General features: G+C 41.0%; 4 protein-coding genes across 5 annotated transcripts; 1 reads left to right on the top strand and 3 right to left on the bottom strand.

Moving 5' to 3' along the window:
• Positions 1-222: 222 nt before the first annotated feature.
• Pvf1 (PDGF- and VEGF-related factor 1) lies at positions 223-5,566 on the bottom strand. Of its 2 annotated transcripts, XR_011416013.1 has the most exons (6): positions 5,279-5,566; positions 2,585-2,654; positions 2,484-2,510; positions 1,901-2,406; positions 1,087-1,555; positions 223-860 (listed from the first exon to the last, which is right to left on the bottom strand). XR_011416013.1 is itself a non-coding variant. In XM_002055219.4 (5 exons), exons 1-5 carry the CDS (start codon positions 5,564-5,566, stop codon positions 768-770), a joined length of 984 nt encoding a protein of 327 aa, XP_002055255.1. In that variant the 3' UTR covers positions 246-767. The 2 variants fall into 2 exon arrangements, 1 of the variants encoding a protein (XP_002055255.1); XM_002055219.4 differs by lacking the exon at positions 1,087-1,555 and having other exon boundaries at positions 246-860.
• On the top strand, positions 4,355-18,672 carry LOC6632119 (ubiquitin carboxyl-terminal hydrolase MINDY-3 homolog). Its single transcript, XM_032440302.2, has 7 exons — positions 4,355-4,465; positions 14,183-14,519; positions 14,685-14,818; positions 14,915-15,620; positions 15,692-15,851; positions 15,925-16,084; positions 17,003-18,672. The coding sequence occupies exons 1-7, from the start codon at positions 4,448-4,450 to the stop codon at positions 17,147-17,149; spliced, it is 1,662 nt and encodes a 553-aa protein (XP_032296193.2). The 5' UTR covers positions 4,355-4,447; the 3' UTR covers positions 17,150-18,672.
• LOC6632118 (zinc finger protein OZF) lies at positions 5,570-13,621 on the bottom strand. The gene is made up of 2 exons (XM_002055220.4): positions 12,356-13,621; positions 5,570-5,656 (listed from the first exon to the last, which is right to left on the bottom strand). Exon 1 carries the CDS (start codon positions 13,539-13,541, stop codon positions 12,360-12,362), a length of 1,182 nt encoding a protein of 393 aa, XP_002055256.2. The 5' UTR covers positions 13,542-13,621; the 3' UTR covers positions 5,570-5,656; positions 12,356-12,359.
• A 99-nt stretch (positions 18,673-18,771) lies between the features above and the next one.
• Positions 18,772-19,952, bottom strand: LOC6632120 (S-phase kinase-associated protein 1). Its single transcript, XM_002055222.4, has 2 exons — positions 19,737-19,952; positions 18,772-19,399 (listed from the first exon to the last, which is right to left on the bottom strand). The coding sequence occupies exon 2, from the start codon at positions 19,391-19,393 to the stop codon at positions 18,905-18,907; it is 489 nt and encodes a 162-aa protein (XP_002055258.2). The 5' UTR covers positions 19,394-19,399; positions 19,737-19,952; the 3' UTR covers positions 18,772-18,904.
• Between the last annotated feature and the right edge of the window lie 280 nt (positions 19,953-20,232).

The raw sequence follows: 20,232 nt of genomic DNA, 5'->3' as shown, positions 1-20,232 counted from the left end.
CAAATAACTCAGTTGAATTGCATCGCTGCTGCTCTCCGATCTTGACCACATTGTCCGTGGTCGGCAAGGCGCCTGTGCATATCGCTTGATACTATACTACAAATAGGAATTCCGGGTTTGAACCGGTGCGTTTCAAAATTTGTTTGCAGCCTTGCATTTTACCTAAACTGAATCTTTCAGATATTTGAATTGTATTTATTGTACATTATTTTTCGCAACGTTTTGGCATAAGCCAACACAAATCTGTGAATTTAAATAACAAACAATATTTTTTTCTTCATTATTAATTGATTTTCTTTTTTTTTTTTTTATGTAACGGACGCGGAATAATGATACATATTATTATGAATTATAGTAACTCGCCTACAATTGTTTCGTATAAAGACGACAATTGAACTGTGTTTGTTATTTAAGTCTTAGAGCTACGATTGACAGAAATGTTGTGTAAAATGCGAAAAATTTAAAACTTAAACAAAGCAAATGAAAAAAAACCATACACATAATTAAATGGAATGCACGAATTCTGGGAGCTACACAAAATCCCATTGAGAAAAAAAGCAATTGAATGAAAATCGCTTTTAAAATTAACGGACAAACAAAGAAAAAACAAAAGATGAAATACTGAAATATATGAACGGGCTGTATAGCTAGATAAGATAAGTAAAGCTATGTGTTTTATAAATAATATAAAGTACTTTAAATTACGTATAGGTGTAATTTGTGTATGCTTTAGTAAACTTCAGTACGAACGGCCCGTAGAATCTCGCCTAGACGCTGTAGAGGGTGCTGTTGTCCGGCTCCACGGCGACGGCCTGTACTATGAAGCGTCTGCGGTCCGCCACATCGCTGGGCGCCGATGGCTGACAATAGAGAAACATAATTAATATATATATATATATATATATACTAGGATAATTGTGTATGATAAGAGTCAGTTGGTTAATGGCTGTTAACTATATATGGGGGAATATCAAGCAGATTTATACGTAGCTGGGTTGATCAAGGATACCGAAGCACATGCAGGATAATAATATATAACAATAGATGGATGCATATGTATAAACATAAATCAACGAAAATACTCACACAATGCAACACAAATAACGTTGTGTGTGTTTTGGCCTCAACTCAGCTATAAGTTACATTTGCCTTAAACATTCTCTAAACGAATTCCTAATCATTTAACATTTTTTAATTTAACAAATATTCATATACATAAATCAATTTTCGAATGCAAACGTATCACAAATTGGTTCAAGCAAAATGTTTTTTTTTTTTCAAAATTAAATTTCTTCTCTTTTTTTGTTTATCAATTCTGTTCTTTCTCTCAAGTGCTGTTTGTTGCTGTATTGATTGATTGATTGATTGATTGATAATGGTCATGTGACTGTGATGTATGATTTTTGAATTTCTTCTGCAAATAAAGCTGCCTTTCTTTTTGTTTATCACGTATTTGAAACAAACAAACAAACAACAACAACGAGCATAGGATCTATGTGTTTTCAGTGTGTTATAGAATGTGTGTATTCTAGGAATAATACTCGAGACTTTTGATCTAAAATAAAACATAAAAGAAAATAAAACAGAAACACATTTTAAATTAGGACATTAACACGACAATTATGCAATTTAACTTAGACAATAAACGAAACGTTCATATATATAAATATATATATATATATATATAATTGATTCAGATTTAAAGTCCTGAGTGAGAGCGTGTGTGCCTTTCATGTCTGTTTGCATTGTGGATGAGCATTAGACAAACAAAACCAACAACCAGCCCGGAAAACAGAACACAACCCACAACCAGAAACGGAACCGTAACCGCAAACGAAACTCAATTTGAATCAATCTATCGCCGAATTGATGAAATCTCGTTGGCGTAGCCGTCACTCACATCGGTGCATTTGCATTGCGTCTCATCGAAGACGGTGCCGGTGGTGCAGGATTGATTGTAGCGACAGGCGCAGGTGCAGTTGGCATCGTCCCAGTATTTGTGATCCGATTGCTCCAGGCACTTGTCGCGGGCATCCGTGTTCTGGCACTCGCAGCGGCACAGATCCTTGCGATACTCCTGATACGCATTGCAGTCCTCGGCCTTGATGCGGCAATCGCATTTACAGGCCAAATGCTGCTCCACACTGACAATGGCAGATTCACGCTTGCTGCTGGCCCCAAAACGCTCCACCTTCCGGACGCGCAGCCGCAGCGTCTCCGTCTGCGTCGGCTGGCATGCGATCAGCGTGGAGCCGCAGCAGCCATTGCATCGATTGATGCGCGTGCACGCCGGCGTATAGTAGACATTCGATGCCGTCTGCTCGCCGGCCTGCTCCGTCAGTGGCTTCAGCTCCACAATGGTGGGCTGTGGCGAGCAGCTCGCGGGCGTTGCATTGCGCACAGCAGCTAAAACGGATAAGAAATCGATTAGCAATTGCCTCGAGAGGAAATCTCTAAAATCTATCTTTTATAGTGTCACTTACCTGGTGACACGCTGCGCTTGAAGTTCTCTGTGGCAGCAAGTGTAAAGTAAAGAATTACATTAGTTCAATAGAAATATGATTATTTTCTTAGCGCTTCTTACCCTTAGAGAATTCGCCGGAGCCATCTGCTTCACCAAAGTCTGCCGTCACTTTGCCCAACTCCAGCGCGAGCTGTGCGAAAAGAAACCCATATTTTTTTTATTATTCATATTAACAATATTTATGTATGTTCTAATAGTATATTCAAAAACGTTTGCGCAAGAACCACTACCAAGTGATACGAGAACACATTTCCCAAATGCTTCAAATGCCCAAAGCGACAGCTTTGGCATGCGCTGGGCTCAGGGTATCTCGAATGGGACATTCCAGAGTCGAGAACTTTTGGGTTATGTTAGGCTAACCAGAGGACTCTCGCCTGTTTCTCCATCAATACAATGTACCTAACTCTTTAAAACAAAAAACTAAGTAATTGGTGCTCGGTACAAAAGCATGAGTTTATAATTCGCAAGTGGTTCAAGCGCAGGCTTGTCAAATGGCAGCGGGGCATATCAGCTGGGCCGTCTGCCTGGCTCTGCTGACGCGGGCGATTTATGTAATGATTAGATATGAATCGAATTAATTAACAGAGCAACTAAAAAGCAGATGTGTCAAAACACGCGAAGCCCCTAAACAGAGTAGAACAAGCTCACATATTGCGTTCTACGAAGTGTTTGGCTCTGTTTTGTGTGGAAAAAACAGCTAAACAAAGGCTCAGACGAATGCAATCAATAGAAAACACCTGTACATAGACATGCGGCAGCATATATACCTGTATCTGTCACTCTGCCACTCGGCAGATTAGTCACTGGCCAGGCCAATAGCGATTCGTTAGCCAACAAATTCCATTGAAACGTGCGCAGCACATTTTTGTTTTTGTTTTTTTTTTTTTTTTTTTTTGATGTCGCCCAGAACCAAACATCTTTGAGAGCTGAGTCAATCCGGTCGGAATAGGGTATTCAAGCCGCAGCGTATTCCCTAAACGAAACACGTGCCAAATGCCATTCCGGGCTGTTCAGCTGTTTGTTGTTTTTATTGCCTGATTGACCAATTGACACGTCGCTCCCATTGGCGTCAATGTCGAGTCGAGTCGCGGCTTCGTGCCTTGACCATGAATCATGGTGTCACCAGCAGCTGCCGCTAGTTGCCATTTAGTGGCTACTAACTAATTAGCACGTAAACAGCAGCAGAGCGAGTAGGGGGAATGGGTACGAAAATAGCCCCTCAAGCTGTTCAAACAAACTACTGATTATTTTATGCCCTGAACCCATTCCAAATGGGTTACGCGACGATCCCGAAAACTATGCGAGCTAGAGAGCTGAAACTTGGAACGTAGCTCCTTCAGTTACTCGAGCAAAACAGCGATAAATTGTCGCGTTTTCATGAAATCGATAAAAATCGATCTGGAAATCCAGTTCTTTGAAACTTTTAGGAGCCAGTGCGAACTTATTTGGTTTGTAGATTCTTGTGTACATTTAACTTTCTCGATAACTTCACCGCTTCTCGCAAAAACCTAGTATCATCTTCCGCTTAGGAATTTACACACATTTGTATGTTACGTTTGTGCCCTGAAAATTTCATAAGGATCGCACATTGAATACCGAAGTTACCCGAGAATATATTTATACTCAGAGGCTGAGCAGGGCACGCACAATCGAAGTGCGCCCCTTTATTTAACAGTGTAAGATCGTAGTAGGCACTGGCCGATGGCTGAAGATGTGAAATTAACCACAGACTATATAGAGCAGATCCTAGTAGCATTTAGAAAGAAGGCAACACATAAATTCAAATCAATATATATCTACATTATAACCACAAATGCAACACGCAAATTAAGGACAGAAAAAAAAAATAGAAAAAAATAAACAAAAACAATACGAAAACTAAAATTTAAGGAACCGTCTAGCAAAGCTGAACAACCTGCATTCATGTGGAGCTTCTATGGGGTAAGTTGCAGCACAGACAAATACTATATAGATATATATACAGGCCAGATCGAGAGAGCGAGGCAAACAGAGAACTGGCTTCTGCAAAAGTATGGCTTGTTGTCTTGCTTGTGCATTTCTTAGCTAGATAACGCTCATGTAAACATCCAACTATTCCATACACCTTTTACCGTTAGCTTAAAGATTAAATGAACTTTAAGGCGTTAGTCGCTTAGGCCCAACGTTTCCGTTGCCAGGAACAATAAAAATTCCATTCGCATGCATTCGCAGTTCTTAGAAAAGCGGAAGGCGGCGAAATACGATCCAATTATTTTTACTGATAACTGATAACTGTAACTGTATCTGTATCTGTATCTATATCTTGGTATCTGTAGGTGTATTCGTATCCGTATCTGTATCTGTATCTGTATCTATGTAAACACACGCTTAACGTTTGTTTACTGCCACCTCGCATAAATATTTCAAAAATATCATTTCCGTTGCGACTTCTGCTTTGAGGTGGAGGCGCTGTCCTACGCAGGTGGGGTGGTATGGGGGAGGGGTGGTTGGATTTATCTTTTAATTGGCAAAGCAAATACAAGTGCGAGGTGGCTGCATGAGTAACGCCTAATTAAAGCGGAATATGCGCGCTATTTGTCTTGGCATCAAAAGGCGGCCACTATCAATGCCAGGCCAGGGCACGCTGTCCATTTGCGTGGCTCTTATCAGAGCGGGCGCTGCTGGCGCTGCAACTGCAACTGCAGCGGGCTGCTGACCCAAATATGCAACGTCTCGTTGCGACGCGTTGGCGCCAACTGCACTGTGTATACTCACCGTGACAGGCTGAACAGATGCGGCTGCTGCGCCCTGGCAGCAGGTTGTCGCCTCCGCTGCCTCGACTTCGGCGGCAGCGTCGTCTATGGCACGCTGTGGCCGCGCATAGTTGCGCGACTGCGCAGTCGCGGCGGCAGTCGTAACGGCTGCGCCGCAGCTGAACAGCAGCAACAGCAGCAGTGCCGAAAATTGCTTTGGCTGGATTTGGCGTCGACGTCGCTGCTGCGCATGCTGTAAATCGCTGCTGCTGCTGCTGCAACTGCGCGTTGTATGCTGGGTTTGTGTCATGGCTAAACGTCTGTTGTTCGCGCGCTGTTAACGTGTGCACTGTTATCGCTGGCTGGCTGGCTGTCTATCACTTTTTGTTGACGTCGCTGTCTGCAAATAGAGCAAAGCCGTGGAAATGATGAGAGAGAGAGAGAGAGAGAGAGAGCGAGAGAGAGCACAACACTTAACATATTTGTATTTTGAAGCTTATTCAAGCAGAGCAAAGCTTTTCATTTGTCTACTTGACTCTGATTTATGGCCAAATTTATGATGAGCGAGAAGACGTCAGTGGAGGATGTGGTTGCTGATTCTGTTAGCTGATTTATTTATGGGTTAGTCAGCGGCTGCACGAGTCAATGCAGCAGGTGTGCACGCACACATACGTCCATGCACCCATCCACCCACCCACATACAACTGGAATTGGGGTCAGTATTTGTTGTTGCATTGTTGTCAACTGTAAGTGACAAAACCTTTTTTTTTATGGTTAACTTGACATTGATACAAATGTAGACGCAACAATAAATAAAGAATAACAACAAATGCAGCGTTATCATAAATATACACACTCGCACACGCATACAAATGCACATTTGTACATTTCTGTATGCATGTGTGTGTGTGTGTGTGTGTGTGTGTGTGTGCGTGTGTGTGCGTGTGTGAGCTCACAACCATGCGTCGGGCATATCAATAAGTAAATCATCAAACTGATTGCTTGGGTATTCGGCCTTAAGCAGCTGACCGACTTGAAAAATACCCTGTGTTTACCGAACCGAACAAAATGTGTTTCATCCAATTTCCATAGTTATAATATAGGAAATCAGTTAGTACAAAATGTCGCTAGTTGGATTTACGGTTTGAGCCAGCTGCCTAACTTTTGGTTCAAACCCTGGTTAGTCTTACATTTTCCATGCCCGTTCCACTGAGAATATTGCAAGCCGTAAATATTTTCATATAGAACTTTCGGGCTAAATTGAAATCCCTACCCAAAATTTGCATTTGTCTATTTTTAAGTTTGCATTGCGTCTGAGTTCCCCTACAAATTCTCCTTTCGCTCTTCATTCAATGCAGGTTTGAACCGCACGAGTTGCAACCTTGAAACTAATATTTATAATAATAGGGTCACAATCAATTCACTTGGCCTAAATTAAATACCAAACTTGAGTCTTCAATGTATGCCATGCTTAAACGTGCATACCCTACGTACACAGCCTACCATATAGGGTAGTTGCATACGCGACACTTGCCGCTGTTGGCCATGAATGGACAATGTTTGTTTGGTTGGCCTGGTTGATCTGGCTCTTCAATCAGCTGGCTACTTCGATAAGCTGGCGCGTAGGTTTCTTGTCCGGAAGCATGGAAAACAACAGCCAAGAATGTTGCACGCCGATGCAGCCGATTGCGTGATACTCTTTCACAGTCCAACAGCTGAAAACAGGTTACCCATTCATCAGAGAGATATAGTGCATTTTCAGTTTTGCCCCCTCCTTAGAGGATGTAGGCAAAGAGTTTGATCTGTAGATCACCTCCATAAATAGTCTTCGTTCAAAATTTCTTCACCCTAGCACCAAGACTGCAATTTACCACGCCCCCAGTGGGCCTAGACATATAACTTTACTGAAATCTAAACGATATATAGACGATAGATAGTGAAACACTTGGTTACCATATAAGATATGTATGTATATATAAGATGCCTGCTAGGATGTGTGTATGTGCTCAATGAAAAAAGATTGACAAGTCAATTCATTGTCCTGATCGTAGCGGACAATACCCTATGAATTCGTGACAGTACTACAAAATGCTACGCAAAGGTATTCATGAATAGAAAAAGGTTTCACAATTTCCGGCATACGACACACAATTCATTCCATAAGAACCAAAGGCTACGAAAGATGGCAGTAAAACGATCAGATGGTTAAGAGGAGAACGAACCTATAAGAAACGAAAGTAAAACTAATTCAATTCCCGGATTTGAACTTTATATTGTTGATCACTTAAAGACGAAAGTTCTTGTTTTTAAAAAAAAAAATTATGTAATTGGAACAAGTTCGATAAATGTGAAGAAATCAATTTAAAGCTGGCATAGATACTAACAGATACTACTATAAATGAAAGTAATTTGGATATGTTTAGCTTCGATCGGAAGCAGAAATTTAATAACTTTTTTATGTGAATGCCTTCGATATCTTAAAGATAATTTAATTATGTTGAAGGCGAATCTTTTAATTAAGTTCCCCATATCAAGCTGTAGTCCTTACATATTGTGTGGTCTATGCATGTGTGTATGTATATACATGCACATGCCATGTACACATGTATGTACATGCATGTACATGCATGGCATGTGGATAGTTATGAAAATTCTTATTATAGGTCAGTGAGCGCGTTTCATTTTCATTTGCTGCTGCTGCTGCTGATGCGGCTGCTGCTGCTGCTGCTGCTGCCGATAATGGCACGCAAAACAAAAACAAAGCATGCAAACGCTGATAGCGAGCAGCTCAAGGCAGTTTATCAGCTAAGCAGCTGCAGGCACAATAATAACACCAATGCGTTGCAATTCATTCATGAAAATGCGACAATATGCAAAATGGCCCCCCCATAAGTTGCAAGCATTTGAAAGCTCGCGCGAGCCGAAGAATGCCACGCATAAAAAAAAAAAAAAAAATGACAAAAACCAGAAATGGAATACCACAAGAGACGAGCGATAGGGCGTGTGCGTGTATTGGTGTGTACGTGTGCGTGTGTGTGTGTGTGTGTGTGTTGTATGCGTTTGCAGGTTGTTTAAAAATAGCTTTGCCTCTTAAAGTCAGCAGCAGCGTCACAGTACCTAACGGTAAGGGAAGTTTGTTTAAACGTATTAAAAGCTTAGTTTTACAGCGTAGCCAATTACAATAACATAAATATTTATGTACATGTACATATGTATATGTACATACATGCATGGGTATTTTTTCTTTTTTGTGTACACACTGGTGATGCCTGCACAAAACACATGCGCACGCGTAGCAGTGTTTATTTATGTAATCAGCGAGACAAAAACAACAATCATATGTGCGCTACTATCAATGCGCCAGCCTTTTTTTTTTTTATTATTATTATTGTTTCTTTCTTTTCTTTGCCATTAAGCAAACAAATGCTGATTGATATGACAGCAGTTTTCTTCTTGTGGTTGCTGTTGTTGTTGTATGTTGCTCGCTCACCTGCGTGATTCATGGGTGGCTGCAGGAAGCAGCAAATTTAAAAATCAGTCAGTTAACAGGTCGCTGTTAGCATGAGTCAAGGCTATTTGCTGCTACGACAACTGTTAAATGCAAGGCAATATCTGTTTTCGCAACGTATAAGCGAAAGTTACATGTGTGTGCGTGTGCATGTGCGTGTGTGTGTGTACCTAGACATGCATACATCTATGTACATACACACATAGAAAAATTGGCGCTGCGCAGCCGCCGGCGCCGCTTATCACTAATCGTGCGGTATTTAGTCATGCGTTACGGCAGTAACAGCAGCAGCAACAGCAACAGCAACAGCAGCAGCAGCAGCAGCAACAGCAACAACAGCGCATGCCAATGTCGTCTATGACTACGTTACCTGCGTACAGATTACAAATTAAGCACGTTTTAATTAATAAACCAATGCGTTTGCATTGTATTGTCGTTAAACGATCGCTGTTGTTGTATTTTTAGTTATGCTGCTGCTGCTGCTGCCGCTGCTGCGGTTTTACCCGTTCTGCCAGACACATTGCGGCGCGGTGCGTCATGCCGCTCCCGTTGCCAGGTGAGTTCTCAGCCGTCTCAGCCATCTTTGCCAGCAAAGCTTTCCCATTGCGCACGAGTGCCAATTTCAATTTCCAGCAATGCCACCCCAACAAACAACAACAACAACAACAACAACAAACAAGCAGCAGCAGCAATAACAATAACAGAAAAACAACAGAGAGCCAGATAACAGAAGCGTCTGCGCGCCGCGCACGCAAAAAGGCAAATCAATTACAATTATAGAGTGCTTTACTGAGCGGTAGTCGCCCCGCAGATGCCCTGTACAAAGCGCTAAATCGAGATGGATACATAATATGAAAATGGTAAACAATATCGCCCCAAAAAAAAAGCTCGTTCTGCATATGAAATACACAGTTAAATAAATACATTTATCATAAAATCTTAGCTCCTTATGCTTTACCTCTATTGGACAAAACGAGTGTACCCTTTCTTAAGTCATATTAAACGGGAAAAGGGTATACAAAAAAATAAGTAAAAGTGCTTTGGTCAGAGATACTCGTCCAGGGCATACTCTGCAAGTGTAATATAACATATATAATATATAAATATATATATGTATAAAATTATATATATCAAGTTGATATGTATATATATATATATATTGTCAAGGGTGGGTTATGATCGCCTTCTGTCACATTAAGTTAAGTTCAGTTTATTGTAGGATACCCCTTGTTTGATTACGAAAAGGGAAGACATGTTTAGCATGCTTAATAACAACATGCATGCACCAGCTCTGAGGTAGAGGGCTAGTCTTGCGGGCGACTGGGGCAGTTTTACAAGATAAATTATGGATTTGATGGGCCCCAAGCGGCTTGGTAGATTGGATCGTTGAGTTCACAGCTCGGTGGTCGAGGGCAAAAACCCAGCGAGACAAAATTGAGAGAGCGTGTAGTAGGGAATAAGATTTCATATTGATAAAAACTCTGTACTGTGAATGTTCGATAAGAATTGCGCACTTTCTTTCTTTAGTCAGAAATCCCATTTAAGCTAGTTGCATGTTAAGGCAGATCAAAGCTATGATCATTTATAAATCCAATTGAACCTGTCCCGGCTCAAACACTTAAATTCCAGTTTAAAGCGGGTTTTTCTCATTTCAAAATCGAAAATAGTTGATTTCGCGAAGATGCGTTAAGGAAATTGAATTCGTAGCCGAATTGCATAAGGTTTAGACATATTTATGGGATTATCTTAATTTTAGATGAGAATATAAGGATTCTTTTATATTTGATAATGAATTATAGTTGATTTCTCTTTTATTTTAGATTATTTATATTTCAAATGTCGCTTCAGTAATGTAATTAATTTAATTTTGGCTGGCTAATTCAATTGACACATTGCACACGCTTGATTCGAGTATATATATTTAAACTCTCCGTTGTTTATAAAACACGTCGGAATATGCGTTAAGTCAAGCGCAACGATTTGCACGGGGTTTTTTTTATTGTTTTTTTAATTTGTGTGCGGTTTTTTTTTTTTTTGATTCACTTCAACAACATTAAGAACAAAGTTACAAATTACAATTCGCTGTGATGACTGATCAAATGTTGTTCTGGTTTTTGTTATTTAAAGCGACAATATCAACAAAAGCTTTGGGCCCAAATAGCAAAGCAATTCACAAACAACAAAAACAAATGTTAAAAAAAAATAATAGAAAAACAATAACAAAAAGTAGTCGACTGAGGGTCGCGTTCGGTGATTGCCACAGTTTTATTTCATTTTTTTTTATATATATTTTTTTTTTTTGTAGTTAAGTTAACTCTGTTTTGGTTTTTGCATATGCACTTACGCGAAATGTCGACTGTGTCGTTAACAGGAATCTAATGTGAAACACAAGTTTAATTTTATCTTCTTTTTTTTTTTTTTTGCAGAATGCACGTACAAAAACAAAAACGAGAATTGTTAACTGTTCGGCGTCGGCAGCGACAGCAACGTGACAATCCAAACACAAGCACGATTCGTTCAAAACTGTCGCCTGTGTGGGCCAACAGCAAGACTTTTAATGACAATAACGTTTAATTCGCTGCCGCAGCCGCAGCCGCTGCCGTTGCTGCTGCCGCCTCTGTTGCGCTCCGACGCTCTCAGTTCGTAACGGACGCGCTCCCAGCCGCTCGCGCACGGCTGCTGCGATCACAACGTTTTTATTTTATTTTTTTTTTCTTTTTCCTACTCTTACAGTAACTGTTAAGGCTCTGGCGGCTGACTGCTGTGTGCAAATGTTTGGGGGTGCAGCAGGTGCGCTGTTAATTAACAGAGCATGTGTAGGCGCTTTTAAGCGCCAGCCAAAGGTTTTAAAAGTCAAACAACTTTTCACAGATGTCAAATGTCTGCGTGTGTGTGTGTGTGTGTGTGTGTGTGTACGTACACAAATATATAGAGCCTATGTGCAATTTGTTACACGCATTTACAAAGCGCTGCTAAGCTTATGCATTTACTTGATATTTACAAAGGCACAATTTAAATATGATGAATATAGTTATTATAAACTCAGATTTTACCATGTTATATATGTACATATATGATATATATATATAAACACACGATCGAGTGTATGGTAATAATCACAAAGTGGGCTAAGTTTATATAATTGAATAGCCCGACATATATATATATATATATTTCATCGTTGCTACCTGTTGCCCGAATAAGAGAGATCTTATAAAGTACATATATCAACAGCAAGGTCATGTCTATTTTATAGCCAATTTAAGACCACCTTTCTATGCGATTCGATTTTAGGTAAAACGTTTATCTGAAGACGTGAAATTTCTAGAATCTAAATCACATTTGAAAACGGTTCACCATCTTCTAAATATATTTCCGACCAGCCCGCGCAATTTAAAAAAAAGCTCATATTTTCACCGTTTGAAAGCTGTTAACTATTTTCAACAGGGTATTGTGCCGTCGGTTGTAGGTGTCTTTATGTATGCGAATATTAAACCCCGAGTACCGGGTAACATTAGGATGACTTGATTCTGTGAGAGTATTATACAATTTCCTATTGAGACATATGAACTAGAATAGTCTAGAGCTTACCTCTTTATAAGTTTGTAGAATGCTTAAGCTGAATGTGGCGCGAGAGGTCGATGGATCGAAAGAACTGCGTGTTGCATAGATTGCAGATGTGTTTTATATGTCCCCGCTCGGATAACATGTGCTCGGTAAGATGACTAATCTGGGCAAAGGATTTGCCGCACTCAGGACAGACGTGCGCCCGCTCCAGGTGCTTGCTCCTCATGTGCTTCAGCAAATGGTCGGCGGTGGTGAAATCCGCTTGGCACACGGTACAGATGTGGGCGCGCAATAGCACATGCTGGCGCTGCAAGTGCGCTCGGATGGCCTCCCGATTTTTGTGCGATTTGCCACAGAAAATGCAGTCAAGTGGATTGCGATTATGCGACTTCTCAATGTGCTTCAGCAGACTGATGCTGCCGGTGTATCCATTGGCACAAAGCGGACACACATAGGCGCTGGGCTTGGGCTTTGGATCGGCAATGCAGGACTCCTTATCCAAATCCATGGGCCAGCCAAATGTTAGATCATCGTCCCAATCGACAGTTGGCAGCAGCTCGTCAATGTTCTCCTCAAGCATTTCCAGATCCTCAGTATCGTCAACAACGCTGCCATCGCCTTGCAGACTATGGTCGCTTTCGGCATGGGCAATCAGGTCGCTCATGCATCTAAATGCCTTTGCGTCGTTGCAGTTGTCCGCGCACATGGCGCAGTAGAAGAGCGAGTGCTCGCCATGCCATGACACCACATGCTTGTACAGGAATATTGATGAGCTGTAGCGCTTACCAAATGTGCCGCACTGCAGGCACATATAGCGGCCGTCCATGTGTTTGCGTTGGATGTGCCGCTGACGCAGCTGCTCATCGCCATACAATGTGAGGCAATATTTGCATATGTGCAGACGGGCGATCCGTGTATCGCACAGCTGCTCATGTGCCTTGCAGACGAGAAACCGGGGAAAGGCCACCAAACAGGAGCGACAGTAATAGACGCGTACATTTTCAGGCTTCCTGCTGTTAGTTGCGTGTGCAACAAGGCCGCCTTTAGGTTTTATCTTCGAATGTTTGGGTAATATGCACTTCGGTTCCATGGCGCGCTTTCGTTTTGTGCTAGAGCCAGCGACCGAATTAAAAACCAAGTTAGCTGTAATCGTGTCGATAAATCGATATTCACCGGATCTATTTACGGAGTGCTGTTCACTTCGATACATTTTGCATTTATAAAATATGTACAAATTAATCTGTTGGCCGTTTTCGAAGTGCAAATATTAGTGTTCAGCAAGCAACGTTTACGGTGTGTAAGGTGTTAAGTAACCCAATGTTATAAAATACTACAAATAAACCAACCGATGTACTATCGATATAAAACTAAATGTTTTGAATTGCAATTGAGCGCTGCGTAGCTGATTACAGACATCTAGGAATTAAACAAAAAAAAACGATTAAAATGATTAAGTTCTAGAAATAAGGGATTTTACAAAAGTGTTTAAGAAAATCCAACTGAAATGCAATCCGCAGTAATCGTAGAAAATTTTGCGATTGCTTGTTAAAAGCAACCGCAGAACGATATACATATTTTTCGTCAGCAATCGATATATATGGCACATAGGGGCAATCAGTTGTTAAGTGACATCACTAGCATGCATTGGCAGCACTTGCATTCGCAATTATCGTGCAATCGTATCGATAGGCATTGATGCACCCATATTTTGTACATCCCTACACTGTTGCATTTGCATAGCCAAAAAAAATGCCAACCTAAATAGTTGACTTTGCGTTTATTGTATTTCGATTTCGATAAAGGCGAATACATTTTGTGATTCCAATACCCGTATCCCCCTCCCTCCTACAGCAAAGAAAACGACTCGAGATGAGCGACGCATGCGAACGGGAGCAGCGCAGCGAAAAGTGCGCCTCGCCGAAAACTGCATCAGCCACGGCGTCGATGACGTTGGCGTCAACAGCCTTGGAATCGCAGTCACACAACACAGCAGGACAACAGCAGCAGCAAGAAATATCATCCATGGCCAGTGGCAGTACACCATCATCAACAGCGCCAGCTGCTGGACGACAACAACAGCAGCAACTGCTGCGTCCCAACGAGAGCGACATGCGAGAGCTGCGCGAGATTATACACTTGCTGTGGGGCGACAGTGTGCGCGAAGATGTATTCAAGCGTTGGTCTCAAGGTAAGTCGATGTGTTGCACCACCCGAAACGACAGCGCCCCCAAACAGCGCGCGCTTTTTGTATGTGTGCGTGCGTAGGTGTGCATGCATGTGTGCGCGCGTGTGTGTGTGTATATATATGTGTGTGTGTGTGTGTATCTCTGAACAATTATAAATGCATTTGCAGGTTTTGAGTTTAGTGATGTGGAGCCCTCGGCTTTGGTGCAAAAACAGGGCGGTCCTTGTGCTGTGATAGCGCCCGTGCAGGCGTACTTGCTTAAGATAATTATCATGGAAATGCCAGGCATACAATTAACAAAGGTAAGTTCAACCCACGCAACAGCCCACGCAACCGCCCGCGCACCCGCCCACACGCAACTGCCTGGCAATAGTAAAACGATTTATTCTCATTACCAGCTGCCCAGTGACAAATGCCAGAGTTTGCTCATCGAAGCTTTGTGCAACATATTGAAGAACTGCCGGGCGCCGCGTTATAAAATTGTCACACTGCAACGGCGATCAACCAAAGAGCGTCGCCTGACGCCGCCCACTGATGCAATTGAAGCGGCTGTTGAGGCGGAGGAGACAATTGGAATTGATGCGGCTGGTAACGCCGCTCCAGCTGCTGCTACTGTCGCTACCAAAAACGATGCAGCATTGGTCACCACACGCTTGAATTTGGAACTGACACCAGATCAATTTCATGAGCGCCTGCACACGCTCCACTTTGAGCACATTGCCGAGGTGGCTCGCTACTATGTGGAAAACTATAGTCAGCTATCGAATACGTACGGTGTGCTGTTGTTTATGTATTCGGTATTCCTAACCAAGGGCACCGAGCAGGTGACATCTGATATATCGGACACATCGGAGCCGCTGATACACAGCACATATGGCTATGGGGCACAATCGTTGATCAATCTGATGCTAACTGGACGCGCCGTTGCCCATGTCTGGGACAATGAGCAGGATGTGGGCGGTCTAAAGCTGCGCGGCATTTGTGAGCAAAGCGATATTGGATTTATAACACTAATGGAGCAAATGCGCTACTGTACAGTGGGCTCGTTTTTTAAGAATCCACGCTACCCAGTTTGGGTAATGGGCTCTGACACGCATTTAACTGGTGAGTCTTAATACCACTTATCCATATATCATATATATATATATATATTAACATTCCATTTTATGCTACAGTTTTGTTTAGCAATGAAAAGAGGCTCGTCTCGCCAGAGACACCATCGGAGACGGGACGTCGGATCTTTAAATCTTACGATCCGGAGGGCAACAATTTCATATCGAGCACCTTGCTCCGTGATGTGCTAGCCGCATTGAATTTGGTCAGCGAGCCGGGATAGTAAGTTGCTCCTGACCTCTGCCGCTAGACGAGTGCCTAATTTCTTCATCTCATCCCCTTACACCAAACATAGTGTTAGTCTCATGCAAAAGCGTTTGGATCCAGAGAATCTCGGCATTATACTTTTGAATGCCTTCATGGATGAATTCTTTCCGCTGGAGCGCCGCTCAACGCCGGACACGTTCGAGCTGCTGCACTACAATGGCATACCCGGCTCTAACGATAACAACAAGGTAAGCATTCAGCTTGCTAAAATGCTCAAATGCTCCAATTACTGTGACTCACTGAAGGCATCCCTTCAATCCCTTATTATAATCTAAAACAGGAGCATGAGTTGAGTTGTCCGTCTTTTATTAGTCTCTTGAAGAACATTGGCATTGATTTCTTCGTGGACTGCAGTCAGCACATATGCTGGATCGCAGCACTATATCATTAAGCTGAATTCGATTTCTGTAAGGTGTCTCCACCAAAATTACTTTTATTTTAATGCTGCCAACATGTTGTTGGCAAAAACCTGTCGTATGTACCTTAAGATAATTAGGCAAATTTACAATTGAGTCCCAGTTGTCTCTTTATCGAACACTGCACTTGTTTATTCTTACTTCTTATGCTCTTATAATGCTTATTATACTTTTGCCACGAAGTGTAGAAGGCAGAAGGACGCATTTTCGATCCAATTCATCCATTTAGTCTGTTTCTAGGGCAAACAAGTCTCAATTTTAAAGCTATTGCTATGAGATTTTGCATCGACCCGTCTTGCAGTTGCAGGCAGTAAATATGTCGGAACCAACCGGATCTGACTTATATATTATATAGAAGTCTTGACAAAACACAAGCAAAAGCTAATCAACATTAGACCACATTGTCATATACGAAAATATTCTGCTTTCTTAAGCAAAAGTTGCGTATACGAGCTCTGCCAGTTCCGGACTATATCATATAGCTCTATAGGAAGAATCGATCCGAAAGCTAAGATTCAAGTCATTTTTGTTTATCAAGACGTCTTAACCAAACTCGCCATTTATTGATTAGACTATGCTGCGTCCATATAAGCCATATCCGATCAATATCGAACTACTATATTATAAAGCATGTCTAGCACTTCTTTGCATGTCATCTATTTGAAGAGAGTGTCTCCTATTTTCACACAGGTGCGCTATTACTGTGGCTCGGCCATTTTGCTGGAGGGCGATCTCAAGTCGATTTGCACCTCAAATCCGATGGTCACCTGCCTGCAGACCAAGTGGCCCAACATCGAGATCAATTGGCATGATGCACACATGCCCTCCTTGAATTGACGTCCTTATTGAAAAGATGAAAGATGTTAAAGCAAAGGCAAAGTCAACCACAACAAAAATAACAACAACAACACACAAAACAACAACAACAACAACAACTAGAGAGCAAAAGTAGCAGCAAAAAAAAAAAAACAAAAACTAAAACTAAAAAAAAAAACAAAATGATGCCATGCACATCTTTATTTCAAACACCTTTCAATTGTTTATTGATAATTTATTGAAAAACGTTTAAAAAACAACCAAAAAAAATGCAAACAAACAAATATGAAAAAAATGCAACATAAAAAAGAAGAGAGAAGAAAACTAACACAGCTCACACACACACACACACACACACGCAAACACACACACAACCACGACAGGCACACACTTACATGCATAAAGGGTATGCAGCAATTTTAATTTTGCAACAATAATGATCTAAACATGAGCGCATCATTATGCATAAAAACATATTGAAATGTAATTATTGTTTGCCATTGTAATTATAAGACCCAGGAAATTATTATACATATTATAACCCAATAAGACACAGCCCGAAAATGAAATAACTGCAAAATTAGCGAAGAAAACACACGCACACACACACGCAGACACACAGACACACAGAGAGACACACACAGACACAGACACATGCACCCATACACACACTCACACACATTAAGAACAAAAATTTTTGTTTATGGCCTTTTAACAAATTAATTGTAGTGTTTAAAACAATTTAATAAAATTAAAAACCAATTAAATGCGTTAACATTAAGTGCAAACCGCAAACTGCACCGTGTGTACCAGAAAGGGATAGCTGCCAGCCAGAGCGAGAGGGCGCGATGTAGCCCGACCCGACACAAATGAAATAACAGTTAGCTGCGGCACGGCGAATATCAGATACCCTCGCACAGAGTTTGTGTTATGCTTAAGCCGGAGGTAGAAATCGATTGTCTCTTCAGGAGCTGCACTATTAGGATCCCGTTATAATCCGGATAGGCCCTAAAATTAACATTTGATGGTACAGATCTCGACTTCTTCGTTAGCTTAACAAAACTCGTATCTGAGCTACCCAATGCTGCGAGAAGGTTCGATGGAGCAACGATTGTTCAATATCAGTTAACAGTCCGGGAATGAGTTAACTGTTTTAAAGTTTTTGGCGTACACTAGATGTGTCCTTAAGTCGCAGGTTCAAACCTTTGGTACGAGCTGTAAACAGGAAGTCGATGAACTTTAGGTTGGACAGCCCCCGAGATGGAAATAAAATACATTCGATTTTGTTGTTATATGTAAAAACGAGTAAGTGCGCAAAAGCTATGATTCACGATTAAGGTGTATATATATATATATATACATATATATGGTATATATATATGGTATATGTACATATATATATATATCATTGTTATTAATTTTTCACATAATCTTTAAACGCAGTTTACATTTTATTGCAAATTTTTTGTTCTTTTTCATGATTATATATAATTAAATTTGGTTTTGTTTTGTTTTTATTTTTGTTTGTTTTTTTTTTTTTTTTTGAGAAAAATATTTCAAAGTATGTGTGTATTTTAACCCTCTTATATATAAACTAGATAAAAGTTATTTAATACGCATGTGTTCGTTCAAGCAATGGTTCAGTTTGAAAAAGCGTATTTCATTATCCTAGTTTTCAAATGTTTGTTTATTATTTTCTTCAGAAGTTTCGCAGATGGGTATCGCAGCCATTTACCATCTGGCGACATGTGCCCTGTATGGGTATTGGAGTGCCGCTTACTTCTCCTCACACCATTCGTTCTCCTTGCGCACCTGCTCCTCCTCGGCCGGTGTAAAATCTTTTTTGATGTTGAACGTCTTTCGGATGTCCTCGGGTGTTTTGCCCTTGATCATATTGGCAACGGTTTTGCATGTTAGCTCCAGTAAGCCCTTAATATCCAAGTAATTGGCAGCCAAGATCAGTTCAAAAAGCGTGCCTTGGTCAACTTTCAGAAAATCGGCATCCCATGATGTGATGTCATCGGTGCGCTTCTCCTTGCTCTCATCATCCTCCGTTGGCTGTGGATCATCCTTGTGATAGTTGGCCCAGGTCAACACTTTTCTCAAAATTGTCGAATTCACATTCGGCAATGGCACAATGGCATTCTCATCATCCTCCATGCCGCAATCCTCCAACATGGTGCGAATCGTACCGGAGCACTTGGCAATTTGTATATCGGTATCGAAAATTTCCTCATCAGATGACTGCAACTTGATGTTCGGCATCTTGATCTGCAAATGATCCAAAAAAACAAGCGATACTTCTTAAAATTCGCGTTTAGACAAATGGCTTGGCGGCATTCAGCCATGCATTTGCATACATGTACATTTGTATATATACAGATAAACACATGTATGTGTGTGTGCGTGTGCGTGTATGCATGTGCTCTTGCTGTAAATACAATCAACGGCCGATTACACAAAGCCCTGCGCATACAATAAATTTGTATAGAAATTAACGTGAAAGCAGTCAACACACGTGTATTTAAACGGTTAAGCCTTGCAATTTCGTGAATTTCGCAAATGGCATAACGCATATTTAATTTCCTTTATGACGCTGACTACTTACCACAATGACAAATAAAATGTAAAATTTGAACAAATTTGGAAAAAAGTGTGAGGTTTGTTTTTAAACAAGCTGTATTTAATTTGAATATAAGGCGTCTTCCCTACGAAGAATTACGGAAGAAACTTGACTTTAAGAAATATAAATTAAAATTTACTATATTGAAAAAGATACACGTCCGAAAGTACTTTGCGTTGTGCGACTCGTTTGTAATCGATAAGTGTACTATAGTCAGGGGTGCAAAACCATGTAATTGATTCGTTTCGATTTGAATTATATATATCGCTTTTACGTCCGAGCAGAAATATAGTGAATTTTGTTTGATTTATTTATTCAAAAAAATTGACTCAAACATGCTAAGATTAGTTAGCACAGCTAAAACAAGCAAAATTCAAGTGAAAACTCAAAGCTGTTGCGATCAAATTAGTTTCGTTAAGATAAAATAGTTATAAATATACTTTCTGCAATATAGCACTTTTTCTCTTGGCATTGCGACAAA

Source organism: Drosophila virilis, chromosome X (genome assembly GCF_030788295.1).
Source record: "Drosophila virilis strain 15010-1051.87 chromosome X, Dvir_AGI_RSII-ME, whole genome shotgun sequence".
NCBI classification, from domain to species: Eukaryota; Metazoa; Arthropoda; class Insecta; order Diptera; family Drosophilidae; genus Drosophila; species Drosophila virilis.
This window is presented reverse-complemented; position numbering and strand designations above follow the sequence as displayed.

Coding starts and splice junctions, on each gene's coding strand:
- LOC6632120 (XM_002055222.4), bottom strand. CDS start 19,393: ATGCCGAACATCAAGTTGCAGTCATCTGATGAGGAAATTTTCGATACC.
- Pvf1 (XM_002055219.4), bottom strand. CDS start 5,566: ATGACACAAACCCAGCATACAACGCGCAGTTGCAGCAGCAGCAGCAGC. Junction 2,655..5,278: donor CATCTGTTCAGCCTGTCACG/GTGAGTATACAC, acceptor CTTTTCGCACAG/CTCGCGCTGGAGTTGGGCAA. Junction 2,407..2,483: donor CAAGCGCAGCGTGTCACCAG/GTAAGTGACACT, acceptor TATCCGTTTTAG/CTGCTGTGCGCAATGCAACG.
- LOC6632118 (XM_002055220.4), bottom strand. CDS start 13,541: ATGTATCGAAGTGAACAGCACTCCGTAAATAGATCCGGTGAATATCGA.
- LOC6632119 (XM_032440302.2), top strand. Junction 15,621..15,691: donor CTCTGACACGCATTTAACTG/GTGAGTCTTAAT, acceptor TTTATGCTACAG/TTTTGTTTAGCAATGAAAAG. Junction 15,852..15,924: donor TTGGTCAGCGAGCCGGGATA/GTAAGTTGCTCC, acceptor CACCAAACATAG/TGTTAGTCTCATGCAAAAGC.